The 17,604-nt window shown below is 32.9% G+C and overlaps 1 protein-coding gene across 1 annotated transcript; it reads right to left on the bottom strand.

The window, feature by feature from the left end:
* Positions 1-3,411: 3,411 nt before the first annotated feature.
* Positions 3,412-7,160, bottom strand: LOC101248599 (histidine decarboxylase-like). The gene is made up of 6 exons (XM_004245098.5): positions 7,079-7,160; positions 6,777-6,960; positions 4,873-5,107; positions 4,526-4,719; positions 4,296-4,432; positions 3,412-4,210 (listed from the first exon to the last, which is right to left on the bottom strand). Exons 1-6 carry the CDS (start codon positions 7,091-7,093, stop codon positions 3,641-3,643), a joined length of 1,335 nt encoding a protein of 444 aa, XP_004245146.1. The 5' UTR covers positions 7,094-7,160; the 3' UTR covers positions 3,412-3,640.
* Between the last annotated feature and the right edge of the window lie 10,444 nt (positions 7,161-17,604).

Genomic DNA, 17,604 nt, shown 5'->3' with positions numbered 1-17,604 from the left:
ATCGATAGCTCCACCTGCTCATTGTTTTCGTTTCTTGATAACTCCACAAAAAATTTACGAGGATAAAGTATATGGGATTCATCAAAGGTAACATCTCTAAAAACTACAAATTTGAGTAAATCCAAACACCAAAGTTTGTAACCTTTTACTCCATCTACATACCCTACGAATATGGCCTTTTTAGCCCTTGGTTCAAGCTTTCCTTTATTAACATGATAATAAGCTGGACACCCAAATATTCGCAAGTATGAATAGTTAGAGGGTTCACCTGACCAGACCTCATTCAGAGTCTTAAAGTCAATCGTTGATGCTGGAGATCGATTGACAATATGAGAAGCAGTATGAACTGTTTTATCCCAAAATACTTTGGACATCTTGGCTTGTAAGAGCATACAACGAGCCTTCTCGAGAAGAATTTTGTTCATTCTTTCGGCTACTCCATTTTGTTGTGGTGTGTGCCTGACCTTCATATGTATTTTGATCCCATGAACCTTTATGAAATCATTGAAATCTTCACTGCAAAACCCCAAGCCATTATCTGTGCGAAGATACTTGATTTTTCTCTCCATTTGATTTTCAACCAAAATCTTCCACTCTTTAAATATTTTAAAAGCATCACCTTTGTCTTCATAAAACGCACCGAAACCTTTCGTGAGAAATCATCAATGAATGTGAGAAGATACCTCTTTCATCCCTTCAATAGAAGCTTAGAGGGACTCCATAAATCTGAATGGATGTAGTCTAGCACTCTTCCCGTCTTGTGTTTGCTGGAGCTGGAGCTGACCTTTTTCTGTTTCCCTAAGACGCAGTGCTCACAATATTCAAGTGTGCTGATCTTCTTACCATTCAAAAGGTTGCAGTTGCTCAACATCTTCAATCCCCTTGCGCTCATATGGCCTAGTCTCATGTGCCATAATTTTGCCTTGTCATCATTAGATAACTGCAGTGTAGATGCATTTACAAAGCCAATAATGGTGCTTCCCGCAAGTGTGTAAAGGCCATCCTCCAGATTGGCCTTCAACATGACTAAAGATCCTTTAGTCACTTTCATAGTTCCTCCTTTACTCATGTACTTATAGCCTTGTTTATCCAAAGTACCCATGGAGATCAAATTCTTTAGATCAAGAACGTGATGGACTTCTGTAATAGTCCTCATGATCCCATCATCGCAGTGAATACGAACTGATCCAATGCCAACTATTTTACAAGTTGCATTATTCCCCATTGATACAGTTTCACTGCGTGTTTTATAGATGCTAAATCAATCTTTTTGGAATGTCATTTTCACAGTACAACCAGAGTGAGACTCATTTGTTGTCATAAACTCCACTATTGCATGATGTTGTTAGTACATAATCATCACCATTATCATGTACTTACTCAACAATTAATGCACTCGTCTTTTCTTTGGACTTCGACGTAGGATAATCTCGTTCAAAGTGCCCCTTCTTTTGACAGCCCCAAACTCCCCCGTTCTTTTTGTTCACACGAGATTCTGATCTATACTTTGATTTGCTCCTTCCCTGTTGGATAGTATGACCTCTTACAAAGAGTCCACTAGCTTCATCACTTTTTCCACCTTCGAAATCCATCCGCACATCGCAAGAGTTTAGTGTTTGCCGCACTTTCTCAAGTTTGATAGGTTGTTTGCTATACATTATTGAATTCTCAATATCACGATATTTTGAAGTCAATGAAATTAGCAAAGAACATGTAAGTGTCTCCTCGTTATTTTTAATTCCAGCAGTTTGTAAGTCCATCACAAGTTTATTGAGCGCATCTAGATGGTCTTGCAACAAACTACCTAAATCCATCTTAAATGTATGAAGACGTTGTTGAAACAACATTTTTGTTGTCACTGACTGGTCCTGGTAAAGCCCTCCCAGCTTTTCTCATAACTCCTTGGCTGTCTCTTCGGTACTTGTACTCACTTCACAAAGTACGTAGGTGCAAGAGACAGTTGAATTACACTCAATGCATCTCCTTCAATATTCTCCTTGTCGAAATCCGATATCTTATCGTGGTATTTTCCGTCAATAACATGGATTGAACCTTCCCTCCATAGTAACGCCATAATCTGGATTTTCCAAATATTAAAGTTGGTGCGCCCACTAAATCTATCAATTTCACACTTCATAGAACTCATTTTTTTACTTGTTCTTTCTTTTCTACTACAATGTATTTGGAACTACAAAAAATCAAAGTAATTCTTTTCTGATGTGGAAGTTTAGACCGTGTTGCAACCCTAGAGCATACTAAAACAGAATCTTAGCTCTGATACCAATTATTAGCGAAAACATGAAATTAAAGAACAATGAATAACAATAATACTTAACATGGTTCGGATCAAAATTATCCTACGTCCATTAAAGTACAACCGCACCAATATTTATTTCATTTTACAAATAATACAAGTGAAATACTACTAGAGAGAGAACAAAAATGTCTTAAAAGGTGTGAAGTCAAGTGAGAGGATGATTTTGAAAATGAATTAAGAGCTACCTATTTATATGAATGATTTCATCCTATTGATGCCATCCATGACATCAGTATATGTCAAAATGTCAAGGTTAAGAATATGAAACCATTTTATGGTTTGCCTAAACTTTACCTACCAAGATACTATCTTGATTTTTATTTTGTACTAATTATCTTCCTACCAAATATTTATGTTAATTCATCTTCCATTTAGTTTGATTATACAAAAACCAAACCAACTCTTTCAGCTAGGATTGTATTGCGTAATTAATTATTAAGAGCTAATTAAAATGCTTAGAATTATATGGCAGAAACTTACCTTAATGTTGGAGGTATAAGGGTGCCTTGATATAATTTGGGTGGCGTAAGATTTGAAACAAGACCTTTGTAGGCTCTAATATCAAGTTGAAGTGTGTGATCATCTCATCTAAAAGTTTTAACTGTTAGAGAGAACACACTTAAATTAGTTAATGATATTTTTAACAAGAATCACCAGAATTGGATCCTTAGATGTGTTCTTCCATTCCTTGGAATTGAACTTCACGAGACGAGTTTTATTTCTGTTAGGGTTCTTGGAGGTTACTCTACACTCTAGATCATGTCGTTATAAAAGGGTAATATATATTCCTTAAAGATGCATCTCGAGTATCTCATAAATTCTTGGATATTTACAAAAAGATCGTGAAAACATCAAATGTTGTCTTGCCTATATAAAGGCTCGTATTCCTTGAAGAGGCATCCTAAGTATCTCATAAATTCTTGGATATTCACAAAGAAATCATGAACAAACAAATATTGTGTCTTGGCTATTCATAAAGATCAAAATCTCTAAAATTTCATAAAATTTATAAGATATTCATAAAAAGATCAAAATGCATCAATTACTAACAACCCTGCCTCGAACCAAGGAGAAATCCAGAGAAAAGAATCAAGTTATTCAATCAATAATATTCTTGTTTCTTTAGATTTTATTTATGATTGACCTACTTTCTGCATATTTAAAATTTATTGCATACAAGATGATAAAGAGAATCTTTTCATTTCAAAAAGTAAATAAAAAAACCAAATAAAAAGATACATGAAAATATTTATTTTCAGACTCTAATAACAAATTTTTGAGTCACTCCAACATGCTCCATGATCAAGACCATTCCAAAGGAATTTAGTGATGCATGTTGCGATAGGAACATAGACAATTTTGAGAACCTATATCATCAGCAAGACAAGGACCCAAAGTTATTCCACACCATTTTTCCCGCTCTTGCACTAAGTCCTTGAAAAAATTGTCTATGATTTCTTTTGTTGTGCCTGGCATAACCACAACATGTGCCGTATCCCTTGCGCAAGATAGTTGCCAACGACGAATGAACTTATTATCACAAGGTCGTTCAAACACCACGATATTGCTAAATTCATTGAGCATAGCGCTAATTCCTGCTTTATGAAGCCGGTCTTTCAAATACCTAGCATTTTCATAGCATATTTTGGCATCTTTTTGCAATCCGGCATTACCTTTCATGCTTAAACTATACCATAAGAATATTGGTGCCAAACCATTTCGACTTCCAGAAATTGTATTATCTATTGAGGCAATATACTCGACTTGTTTTGAGATTGTAGTAATGTAAGTTCTCTTTGTTATTTGAACTCCACAAGGCATGGAACATCCCAAAAACTTGTGGCCTGAAACTGAAATACTGCCTATTGACTTCTTGAAGGTAATTATTTTCGCCTATTGACGAATACAAAAGAGACACGTGTCATTTTCTATTTGCATCCTTAAAAGAAAATAGTGGACTAAAGTATAATATTCTTACATGGTTGATGAAGGGGACAATTAGCCCATATAGTGCAGCATCACAATGGATGTAATACCTATCATTGGAATAACCACAATTTTCAAGTATTTGTAGGATCATATCAACATCATCAATTGCTACTTTGTAGGTAGTTCCTACAAATACATAAATTAACATAACTTTTTAAAAGATAATAGTATTACACATATGATCTAATTAAAAGCATATACTATATATATATGATGTACCAAAATTGATATTGATGATGGCTGGTTTGTTCTTGTTGACAAGTAACTTTGATTGTAAATCTTCATAATCAATCTCCCCATTAACTAAACTGTTAATAGTTTGTAGCTCCATTCGATACAATCTTGCTGCTTTGGAAATCGAGTAATGTGAATCTTTTGATGCATATAATATCCCACTAGGATGTAGCTCTCTTCTACAGAAATTGTGAAGTAAAGATAGGTATGTTAGACTCATGTTGTTAATTTTATGTATTCCCCATATTTTTCATATTATATATATAGCTTGAAAATATTGAATTTAAGATGATCACTGAAAGACTAGATTCGCCTCTAAAACTGAAACTTACCCAACCAAAAGGCCATGGAGATTGCCCTCAGTGCCACCACTAGTAATGTATCCCCAATATTCATCTTTCTCTATTTCCCAGAGTTGTGCAAACCAATCTAAAACAGCCACTTCAAAATCTTTTGAATGAAAATCTGTAGGGTGCTGAGTAAAGGGGTCTCCACAATTGTTCAAATGAAATTGCAAAAGTGGGGCTAAAGTGGCATGATGCTCATAAGAAAGGTTAATTGGATAACCTGTAAAATAAATAATCTAGAGTGATCAAATTTACATATATATGCTCATAATAAAGGTTACTTTTGCACTACTATCATCATAATACAAACTGATTTTTTTTTATTTGACTACTCCTTAACTTATTTATTGAATAAATAATACCTACATATTTAATAATGGGAAACTTTCATATATAGCCACTTAAAAATAATTCATTACTCTTCATAACTATAGTTTGATAATTACAATTTGTAGCTACATGTTATTTGGAGGAGAGAGGCGAACGAGACTGGGAGAAAGAGGAGAGAGGCGAGAGAGAGGGGAAAAGAGTAGGAGAAAGGTGAATTGTATATGTATATTGGTTAGATAATTGCATATTATACATATGTAATTGTATATATGGCAAGAGAGATTGGGAGAGGGAGGAGAGAGGTAAGCGATATTAGGAGAGAGGGGAGAGAGGTGAGCGAGATCGAGAGAGGGAGTAGAAAGGCGAGCAAGAGAGGGCAGAGAGTGGGAGAGAGGTGAATTATATATGTATATTGGTTAGATAATTGTATATTATACATATGTAATTGTATATATGGCAAGAGAGTCTGGGAGAGGGAGGAGAGAGGCGAGCGAGATCAGAAGAGAGAGGAGAGAGGTGAGCGAGATCGAGAGAGGGAGGAGAGAGGCAAGCGAGAGAGGGCAGAGAGTGGGAGGGAGGTGAATTGTATATGTATATAGTTGTATATAACTGTATATTATACATATACATTTGTATAAATGGCAAGCGTGATTTGGAAAGGGATGAGAGAGGCGAGCGATATTGAGAGAGTGAGGAGAGAGGCGAGCGAGAGAGGGTATATAGTAAGAGAGAGGTGAATTGTATATGTATATAGGCTAAAAAATTGCATATTATACATATTAATTTGTATATCCTGGCGAATTATACATGTACATACATGACTAATTATACAAACTCAAAGTCAACTCACGTAATTAATGTACAATGTTAGTCGTGAGTACTTATTATAACAAAGTATAGCTATGTTGAGTAATTAAATAGTATAAGTTTGCTTATCCGTGTAATTTTTCCTTTAATTAATACATTGTTTTTTATAAAAATACAATAACACATTGGATGAAATTTTCATTAAATGAGATCTGAGAGGATAAAGTGTACGCAGACCTTATCTCTATCTCCATGCGGTAGAGAGGTTGTCTCTTAAATATCTCATCAAACCCAAGTAAAGGAGAGGAAAATAAAGGGGAAAACATTACCGTTAATAAGAAAAACACTGTAGAGCCTACAAGTTATGAAAGAAATAACACCAACAACAAAATAGTATAATAATCGAAACACAATACACAACATGTGATAATAGATTAAGAAGAAAAATAAAAGTAAGACAAGACAATACTCTATCTCTACTAACTTTCTATCCTAATATACAGGATCCCCATTCTCCTCCTATCTAAAGTCATATTCTTGATATATAAAGTTACAGTAAGAAGTACAAAGGTTTTATATTTTTATTTTGAGTGAAAAGTCAAAAACACACCTAAGATATCTTATTTTTTTAATCTAATATCTAAACTATGGAAAATATAAGTTTCATACCTAAATTATCACGTATTAATTTGAGAAACACATAAATATTATCTCCCATATTTATACAAAAAGAATGTATATTTACTAATTACCTATATGATATTTCATCCTCTGGGATAATGTGTCTACATATTGAGTCAAAATCATGTTCAATTCTTCGGAAGATGTTTTATTCTTAATATGAGGTTCAATCAAACTAAGACACATATTGTCCCTTGGAGATGACAATGGTGCGTTGATTCCAGTTTTTGTTGCGACTACTGTTGAGTCAAATTCCTATTTCATAATCACACAAAAAATTAAAATTTAATATATAATGTACTAGTATGATTTAAAATGAATGAATGAGTATATAAAAGAGAAAACTAGAAAATTGAGCATAAATATTACGTACACTTTCAGTTCCCATCCTAATAGAGCTAAAAATTGTAATAATTTGAGATGAGAATAATTGCCTCAAATTAAAGAGATAAAAGTTTTGTGAGTCTCATTATCCTTGGAACCTTCAATTTATAACAACAAAAATTGCTTTGCCTTCTTAACTTTTGTGTGGTGAATCTTAAATTTCATCACTGTTATGTTGAACATGTTAACGGAAAATATCTAAAACTTTGAAAATAACGTAAACTTGAAAAAATATTTCATTTTTTCTCCCTTAATAATTAGGAGATAGGAGTCTTAGGTTCAGTTCGTCAATTCTTTAAAAAAATAAGGAATAATTAATGAAAGTTGGGAAAACAAGTTACTAACATTTTAATTGGTAGTAATCCACACCTTTCAATGCACCTCATCTTCATCCCCGTCCCTCTATCTTCATCTCTCATAGTTTTTATTTAAATTATATTTAATAATACATGTTTAAGATGAAAAAAAATAATTATGTACTAAATACAAAATAAAAAATAAAAAAATAACCCACTTATTCTAAAAGGCATTCTTATATGAAAAACATTTTTCGTTTTACCAAACACTCCCTTCATGTCTCATTTATTTTGTCAATTGCACACTTAAATTTTGTGGAAATTTAATTGTATTGGAATAATTATATAAAATGGCAAATTAATAATATAAAATAAATATAGTGGCTATCGTTTGATTTATTTGTGTTTCATAGTAAATTGTTTGTCAATCGCCTCTCTCCCTCATATTCTCGTTCTCCACTCTCCCTCTCACGCTCGCTCCCTGTCGCTCGCCTCTCTCGCTTTATACAACATAAATGTATAAATTATACATTTCTATTGTATATAGCGAGAAAAAATTGTATATACACATGCAAATACATATATCTTTGTCCTGTACACTTATAATTATACAATACAAATATTTCCCTGTCCAACTCTCTTTTGTCTTTCTCTCTTTCTCGTTTTATACAAATTCAAATTGTTTATAATTCTCTCTTTCTCGTTTTATACAATTCGATTCAATTGTGTATTCCCTGCTCAAGTCTCTTTTGTCTTTCTCTCTTTCTCGTTTTATACAAATTCAATTGTATATAATTTCGCTCTTTCTCGTTTTATACAATTCATTTCAATTGTATATGTATAGCAAATTATACATATATAGGTTTGCTATGAGTACAATTATACAAACTTTGCTATAATATACAAATATAAATTTTGTGTTTGTTATATGTGAAAATTGCCCTTAAATATTTTGGGAGAATCTATGATCCCGCTAAATTTTGTGGGATCGATTATATTATCTCATGTTCTTGTCTACAATATTAAATTATTAATTTAAAATATCAAGAGATAATTTAATGCATATATGTTTCAACATGAACCACACAAATATATAGACCTTACTGGCTATTTTTCAGCGGGAAACACACAAATTTATAGACCTTACTGGCTATTTTTTATTCTTGATAGTATAGAAAAGAGAAATTTTGAAATTTCTTGATTTTATTGCTACAAATTTTTCAAACTATAAGAAATTTTTAGTAATATACACGTTCACCTATTCCCTAGATGTAATCGGCAAATTCAGTTTCATCCCTTAATCATTAATTTTTAACATTTAATAAAATAAATATGTATTCAAATAATATAATAATCAGTTATGAATAAATAAAATCTCAAAATATTATTAATTTGAAATTCTTACCCGAATTCCACACTGACCATGGAGCATATATGAGAACTACATGTGTCCTCTCTCTTCACCTCTAATAATACCCTCATGTCCCTGATTGTTTGATCCACTTTTAAATTAACACACTTATTAAAAAAATAATTATTTACATAATAAATTTGTCATTTTATCTCTATGAATTGTAAAGTGAATGAATTAAAAAATTAAGATTTTACGAAATATAGTAAGAAACATACGAGTAGAAAATTAAGAAAAATAAGAAGAAAATTAAATAAACTATATACGAAATATAAATAACTCAATATCACAAAAACTGATAACATAAAATTATATCAATTAATAGATAATATATCTAAAATAAAATATAAATATATTTAATATTTAAAGATACAATGAATAACAAGAATAACAAATACAAAGAAAAACTTACTGAAATAATTATAGTGAAAAGACAAGAATTCGGACATAGTCAAAATAGACTTAATAATTACATAATCGCAAGAATTTATAAAAAAATCTACAATAGCACAGAGAAAAACTATTTTTTATCTAGAGATACAAATAGAAAGTTTAGAATATAAACTTCAATACAATCTATAAATGAATAAGGAATAATAAGTGATATATGAAAAAACATATGAAAACTACGATGGATTAAAAATAAAAAAAATATTTTCTAATCTAGGAAGAAGATATAAGAAAATAGGTGATAATCTAAATTTAATGTTAGAAAAAGAAACGGTAAAACTAGAAGATAGTTTAACTGCTATGATAAGAATAACAAAAGAAAATGAAGGAATAGATAGGAAAATGGAGATCAAAAAATAAAACTGTCACGATCGGAGTCTAGACCCCAAACGAGACCGGCGTCGTTGACCTCTCAGAGGTCGCAGACAAGCCTACTTACATCATTCTTACTTCGTCTAACTTAATTTTAGCGGAAAATTTGAAACTTTGTGTTTCTTAACATGCCTACTAAATATTCTACTACATACGTAATTATTCACCATCAACCATCTAACATTAAGATCATCAAATGAAAGAATTAGTTTATTATAATAATAAATATGTACTTGCCAAAATGACACCAATACAATGAATAAAAACGGGAAAGATTCTCTAGTGGAACATACTCCAATAGCTCAATCCTACAACTAAGCTAGAATGTAAATGGAAAATCATCCTCGAAAGCATGAGGGCCTACCAAGTCCGGATGAATGCTTGACGTCCGGATATCTGCAGCGTTGATCCTGTAGCTCTAGCGTCCACCTGTGCCTACACCACCTAAAAGTTTAGAGTTGTATAGGGTTAGTACACACTTGTACTAAGTATGGGTAGATGCAAGAACACACCAAGGACATGCATGAGTAAGAATAACTCTTTCCTAGCAACATGATTATAGCAGGTCAAGTCAGTGGACTTACCAACTTGAGATTAGGAAAGTGGATGAACTTTCCAAATTTGGATTAGGAAAATTTATGAGCTTTCAAAATTTGGATTAGAAAAGTTATGCCTTGAGAGTAACATGCATCATCATACTTAACATTTTGCACACAACACACAGCAGTGTACACATAACACATATCATAATTCCTATAACACATTACGTTGTTCATATTATTCATTCTTATGCCATGAGACCTTGGAATCATTGACTTGACATTAAGACTTTCCAAAAATTAGGGCTCAACATATGGGACCTCAACTAGGGAGTTTGCTTTAGCAAACACAGAGTCTTCTTCGTTCATTCATACGTACTTCATTTCATAACATTCATGGGCCAGTGTAAACACTAGCTATACCTAAGATGTAGTTTAAGACTTTCATCGGGTTCGTTGTGCAATGACCACGAATGACCTAATGTCATTACTCGAATCTAACTCACCTTTTGATTATCCTATTCTAACACCTTTGGTATCATTATTTTTATTACGTGCATCATTTGAGGTTGTCCTCATTCATTCTTTGGAAACTTTAACTTTAACCGACATAGATCATGTGAGCATCATGAAATTTAGTGTCTTGAAACCCCACACCGAAAAAAGGTGGAATCACCGGTCAAATAGATCCAAAATATGCTAGCGTACATAGGAATTGAACCCCGCCAGATCCCTATATTGGCAGTATAGGTTCGAAGACTAGGAGATATAAGGAAACCTATACTCCGCATAACGGACAGTCTCATCTCATGAGTTACGTGAACCTCCGTCCTTCCCAATAGAAGGTATCACCACTCATAACTAGTCTATCGGTGCTCAAAATAAAGTTCCATTACATTCAACTCATATGTCATGGAAGTTGGCTTCTAGTATGGGGACATCATAGCTCAATGGATGATTTATCATCTCATCATTAGTATTAAGTGTGTTAATCTCAATACTTTCGTTAGAGTGTTCATAGAGATTGATCTCTTCATTAACTTAACACTCTCAGAGGTTAGTACGTTTTTGTAACATTTACTTAAGGTCATTTGACATTTCTCTCATCTTTTACATTAGCCTCATATCATGTTGTCACCACATTCATTAACATTAGCACATTTGTTCTTCATAATTACTCACCCCTTTTTACCTTAATGTTCATTTCATCATATGCCAATGCACTTGGTCATTTAGTGTGTTTCACACTCTTACTTAACCCTTCTAGGGTTTCATCATTTCATTGTTCATTTCATTATTTCTTTGTTTATTTCATCATTTCATTGTTCATTTCATCATTTCATTGTTCATTTCATTATGTGCCAATGCACTTGGCCATTAAGTGTGTTTTATCCTCTTACTTAACCCTTCTAGGGTTACATCATTTCATACATACATCTTAGGTTCACTTATTTTTAAACGTATGCTAGACTTATGGGTCTATACATACAAGCCATGATGCTTCATTCATCATTCGTTTAAGTGATTCATATCTTCCTAAGATTATGTAGTACAAGACTTATGCATCTTGTATGTATGCCAAAATCTCAATTTCGATCTAAGTAGGCAACATTATTCTTGAATATTCAATTCACGTATGACTTATGTATCCATACGGAATTTGGGCAAGAGAACCACATTTAAAATCCCTTGGACAACACTTCACATTTAATTCAAGTCCACGTGACATTGGAACCCCAGATCGAGCCACAATATCACCATTTCCTTTTTAGTTCTATCCTTTGAAAATTCTCTTTCTTGGCTGAGGGGTTGTGGGATCAAACCCCCACAACCCCTTTTATTTTTTTTTATCTATTTCTCCTTGTCTATTTTGAGTTGACTATGAGGTCGTGGGATCAAACCTCCACAACTTCTTTTTATTTTTCTTTTATTCTCCTCCTTAAGTAAATCTAAGAGGTCGTGGGTTCGATTTCCACACGTCTCCCCCTTTATTTTTCTTTTATTCTCATCCTTACAATATGCCTAAGAGGTCGTGTGTTCAATTCCCACAGGCCTCCCCTTTTATTTTTCTTTTATTCACCTCCTTAATCTGCCTTAGAGGTTGTGGGTTTGATTCCCACACGCCTCCCCATTTAGTTTTCTTTTATTGTCCTCCTTAATCTGCCTAAGAGTTCATGGGTTCGATTCCCACATGCCTCTTCCTTTATTTTTCTTTTATTCTCCTCCTTAAATATGATTGAGAGGTGGTGCGTTCGAATCCCACTCCTCTCATTTCTTATTTTTTCTTCTAAGTTACATTTTCTAGCTAATACCATGGTTCGAATCCGCTTCACCACATTTCTTTTTACTTCTTTAAATTCATGGTTTTTATCATGGTGAGGTCACAGGTTCAATCCTCCATGACCTCAATTGTTTTAATTATTTCTTTTAACATTTTGAACCCTCTTTGCTAACCTAAATTCATCACTAGAAGATGGAAATTTTGTTTTAATTTTTCAGCATCTTTTCATCAAGTGACACCTTAGTTCTTAGGGGAATTTTGTAGTGCATTTAGAACGTTTTAGGTGCGTTTTCATGGATTCATTTAGACAAGAGATTATCCCTCAAATCAGCCACATTCAACTCATATGAACATCACATTTACATCAACATGTGTACATGAAATATAAAGAACTATCATGTCATTTCAAGTCCTAAACCATGAATAATAGCCACGGCAACACACAGATACACACGCAATTACATTTTCAAAAACATCAACATAAGTCACATAATTCCAAACATACGTATAAGCACATAATCATCTTCATCCTTAGTTTTCTACCATCAAACATAACCAACCTATGATTCAATGGGAGCTAGTGACAGGGACATGCAACGGGGAACAATCCTAGTTTTTGGAATTGATTCGTCTGAACCTTAGGGGGTCTTGGGAAAGGGACCAAGAGGGAAGAGAACCCATACCTTTTTGACGTTAAAATCTTGACTTTCTGCCCAAAAATATCACCCAAGAACAGGTCTAAGCCTCCTTAATATCAACTCCACTCGAATGACAACCTCCCTTAGCCTAGTGTGCGATTAACGTTTGTTTTTTTGTGATTTCGTGTGAGTTCTTCAAGGGTGAAGAACTTGGTTTATTTTTCTGCGTTTGTATATTATTTTGGCAGAGAAAAAATGTGAGAAATAATAAGAGAGATTTAGCGTGAGATTGGAGAGATAAACGTGAGAGAGTGGGAGTTGTATGAGGCTTAGGAGTCTAGTTTTAGGATTTAGTCAATAAGGTTTTGTTTATTTAATAAAAATATGATTTTTATTTTATTTTAAATCAGATAATAAATAATAAATAATAATTAATTACATTAATTCAATAGCTTAAATAAAAAATAATAATTTAATTCATTGCTTCCACCTATGTTCGAACTTAGTGGAGCAAGACTTCACGTCAAGAGGCCAATTTTTGTCCTCTCTACCCAAAATACTACTCCACCTTATTAATTAAATAATTAATTGTATATTTAGGGTTATTACGATACTACCCTTAGCCCCGAAAAAACTATTTTACCCCTAGATTCTCTAAACCTAAGATTTTCCATTTTTTAAGTCCGGTAAAGACTCTTTCAAGTAAATCTTCATATTCGAGAGTCCTACATGGTTGGACCCAACCTTTCCAAGCTCAACTAACTCCCAAAGTTAGTTGTCTTGGCTATAGTAAGGGTTCCGAGGTCTGGTTCTACGTGCATCAATCCGTGTGAACCCTGGTCTAATCATAGGTATTCTTGACACATTAAGCATTTCTTATCTTATCCATTTTTAGTGTTGTTACAAAAACAACAAGCAAAAAGGAAAGTACAACAATTAGAAGAAGTAAAACATACTAAATTAATGGAGCTAGAAAAAGAGCTAGCAATATTAAAAGAAATGCATGAAATTAAACAAAGAGAAAAAGAACAAAAAACAAAATTAGCAAATGAGATAATTAAATTCAAAGAAAAATTGCAATTAGAAGATGAATTAGAAGAAAAATAAGAAAATAGTCAAGATAATCTACCCGAAATAAGAATTGATGAAATAAACAATGATGATCTAGAATAATATTCGGAAACAAGCGAAACATATATCAGAAATTTTAGCAAATATAGATAATGCAAGAAATTTAGAAATAAATACAGGAGCACATCAGGAGTAAAAATCCCAAAAAATTCAAATCTAAAATATTAAATGAAAACTATAATCACTATGATAGAGAAAAAACTATATGGGATAAAAGATTGAATAAAAAATGGATACCTAAACCAATAATTGAACAACACAATTTTCTAGATTTAGACTGTGAAGAAGATATAAATAAAACAATCCAATTATGGTTAAGATATATATCAAAACAATTAAAAGATAACAAAATAGTAATAACAGAGACACCGGGATATATAGAAAGAAAACTTATAGGAACAGTAAAATTATGATTACAAAATTTATCAGATGAAAATTTAAAAACTCTAAGAAGTAATAAAAAATCTAGTGGCGAATTAGCTACTACAACTATGAAAATATTATATAAATATGAAGTAGCTATAAGAAATGAATTTAGCAGTATGACAACAGAGGTAGAAGAATAAAATAAAAAAATCATAAATCGAAATCTAATGATAAAATTAGTAATATGTAATATGTGCTACATAGATGAATATACATGTGCATTTAGGGAATACTATTATAAAGGAGCATATAGCACAGAAGAAAGTAAAGAAATAAGAAAATTATATTTTACAAAATTACCAAAACGTTTTAATTCAAAAGTCATAAAAGTTTGAACGAAGCAGAATTAACAGATATCTTAGGAGCTAGAATAAAATTCTTGCAACGATGGTGTATGGAACTATGTGAAAAACATAAAGAGAAAATAAAAATGAAAAAAAAATTAATAAAAAAATTTGCATGTTGCAAAAATAAAACAACACCTCAAATTGGTTGTACGGATAGGTATTATAAAATAGAAATAATAAAAAATACAGATCAAAATATAAATACAAAAAACCGAGAGAAGATACTATGTAAAAAATTATAAAATCAAAAAACCATATACACCAAAAAAATAACAGAATGTACTTGTTATAATTGTAGAAAACTAGGACATATAGAGAGAGACTGTAAATTACCTAAAAATCCAAATAAAAAATAAATATTAGAAATAATAATAAACGATAAAAAAATATACACATATAGAATACATAGATTATGAATTAGAAAGTGAAGATAGCATATATGAAATATCAGAAAATGAAATGGATAACGATATTAGAGAATGATCATTAGCTGTATGTGATAGATTTTAGGCATAAGAGTATATGATTGTTTTGACTTATTTATTTATTTTCTCCGGATCAAGTTAGTGATTATAATTTATGGATTTTATCCTATTGTATTCTATATGGTTGTTATATAGTAAAATATTATGGTTATATAAGGGTGTGTATTGGATAATTAAAGGTTCATTTTTATTGGAAGGTGGACATCTGCCATTAATGAGGAACAACTAAGTGTTAGTGATGGAATTTAATAATATTGGAAAAGAAGGAAAGTTAATTGGAGCCAATGGTTATTAGTAGGAATAATATTATTATATACAAAATAGAGGCAACATGTATGTTGAGGAGTTTTGTTGTACATAGCACGTATGAGTGCACAGTTTGGTGTTGACCGGCGTTGGTTTCATTACAGTGGCTTCAAACTTGTGGTATTAATGTTTTGATCTAAGATTATAAATTATGTGTGAATATATTGAGATAGGTAATTAAATATTTGGTGTATCATACTGTTTAAATTTCATTAAATTTATGATAATTGGAGGAATTAAGACTTACCATTAGGCTTAAACTTTAAGAGATTGATTATAGAATTAGGTGAATGATGGGTCTAGGCTAGACACAAAATAATCAGAGTGTTTATGGCCTTGTGAACTTACACCTTATATATATATATATATATTTGATAGATTGGAAGGGTTAGGAGGTAATAAGGAAAAGAAAGGCATTTGAGAAGTAGCTGCTTGACTTCGATTCTTTGGTGGAGCAAGTGTACCATCGGCTTCGGCTCGCCCTCAGCTCTAGCCAATCTCCAGCATATCAGAGTTTAGGGTGAGCTATTAATTCTAGCTCGTGCTGGATTCTCTCATTCACGTCTTGATGTCTTTGAATTTCGGACATGGGCCATCTTTTTGCTTATTTTGATTTCTTAAACACTTTTAGACTTGGTAATTTGGAAATAGATGTCCTTGATATGATAACTATCAGAATTTGGGATAATAAGTATTAAACTTTAAAAACTTATTTAAATTGCTTACTTAATAACTTTTGGAGCTTCCGCATTATTTTTGTTATTTATAGTTGAAATATTGGTATATGTTGGGGTTCAAACGTATTGGTTAGCCCACCTAGGTGGGGTAAGTGTGGGTGTCACTCACAATTTATTTTGGGTCGTGGCAAACTTGGTATCAGAGCGTTAGGTTCGTTGGTCTCATTACACAAAGACAAGTCTAGTAGAGTCTTGAGGAACGGTGTGGGGACGCCTTTACTTTTCTTCGAGAGGCTATAGGACTTTAGGAAAACTCCATTCTTTCTTTATTTCGTGCTATTACTTGGATTCAATTGTTATCTAGGTGATACAAATTGGTATATGACATTCTCACTCTATTTCGCAGATGGTTAGAACTAGAGCAACAACTGTGCCAACACCAACACCGGAAAGACACGGTGCGTCTGAGCCAACCATTGGGCTGTAACTCGAGGAGGAGCAGTGGCAAGAGGTCGTGGTAGAGGTCGCAGGAGGACGCCCATTAGAGGCAGATGACAAACACCTGGTCCGGGTAGGAATAGAGCAGTGACTTCTCTACCGACTGATGAGGTAGTGAAAGAGGGTGAGGAAGGGGAAAATGAGCAGGTTCAGGATAAGGAAGTACCACCCCAGCCTACCCTAGAGATGATTAATTAGGTTCTGACTTATCTTAGCGGGTTATCTGATCAGGTCCAGACACCTCCAGTGTTTTCTGCACCAGCACCTCAGGTTCAGGAGTACAACATGCAGCTGTTGTGGCTCCCCGCATGGATGCATCATTAGAAGTAGGCACGTTTCCTCGATTGACTACAGGGTCTATAATGACAGGTGATCAGCATGAACTTTTCATTAAGTTCTTAAAGTTGAAACCTTCAGTCTTCAAGGGTGCTAAATCTGAAGATGCCTATATTTTATGGTTGACTGTCATGAGCTGCTACATAAGATGAACATAGTAGAGCGATTTAGAGTTGAGTTTGTGACCTACCAGTTTTAGGGGGATGCCAAAATGTGGTGACGGTCGTATGTTGAGTGTCAACCAGCAAGGGAACCACCTATGACTTAGACATCATTTTCTAGCTTATTTATGGAGAAATATATACCCCGGACTTTGGGGGAT

Source organism: Solanum lycopersicum, chromosome 8 (genome assembly GCF_036512215.1).
Source record: "Solanum lycopersicum chromosome 8, SLM_r2.1".
NCBI classification, from domain to species: Eukaryota; Viridiplantae; Streptophyta; class Magnoliopsida; order Solanales; family Solanaceae; genus Solanum; species Solanum lycopersicum.
This window is presented reverse-complemented; position numbering and strand designations above follow the sequence as displayed.

Excerpts from the sequence above, each read along its gene's own strand:
- LOC101248599 (XM_004245098.5), bottom strand. Across the intron at positions 4,720-4,872 it reads CTCCATGGCCTTTTGGTTGG|AAGAGAGCTACATCCTAGTG; the intron begins GTAAGTTTCAGT and ends CAATTTCTGTAG. Across the intron at positions 4,433-4,525 it reads CATCATCAATATCAATTTTG|GAACTACCTACAAAGTAGCA; the intron begins GTACATCATATA and ends ATGTATTTGTAG.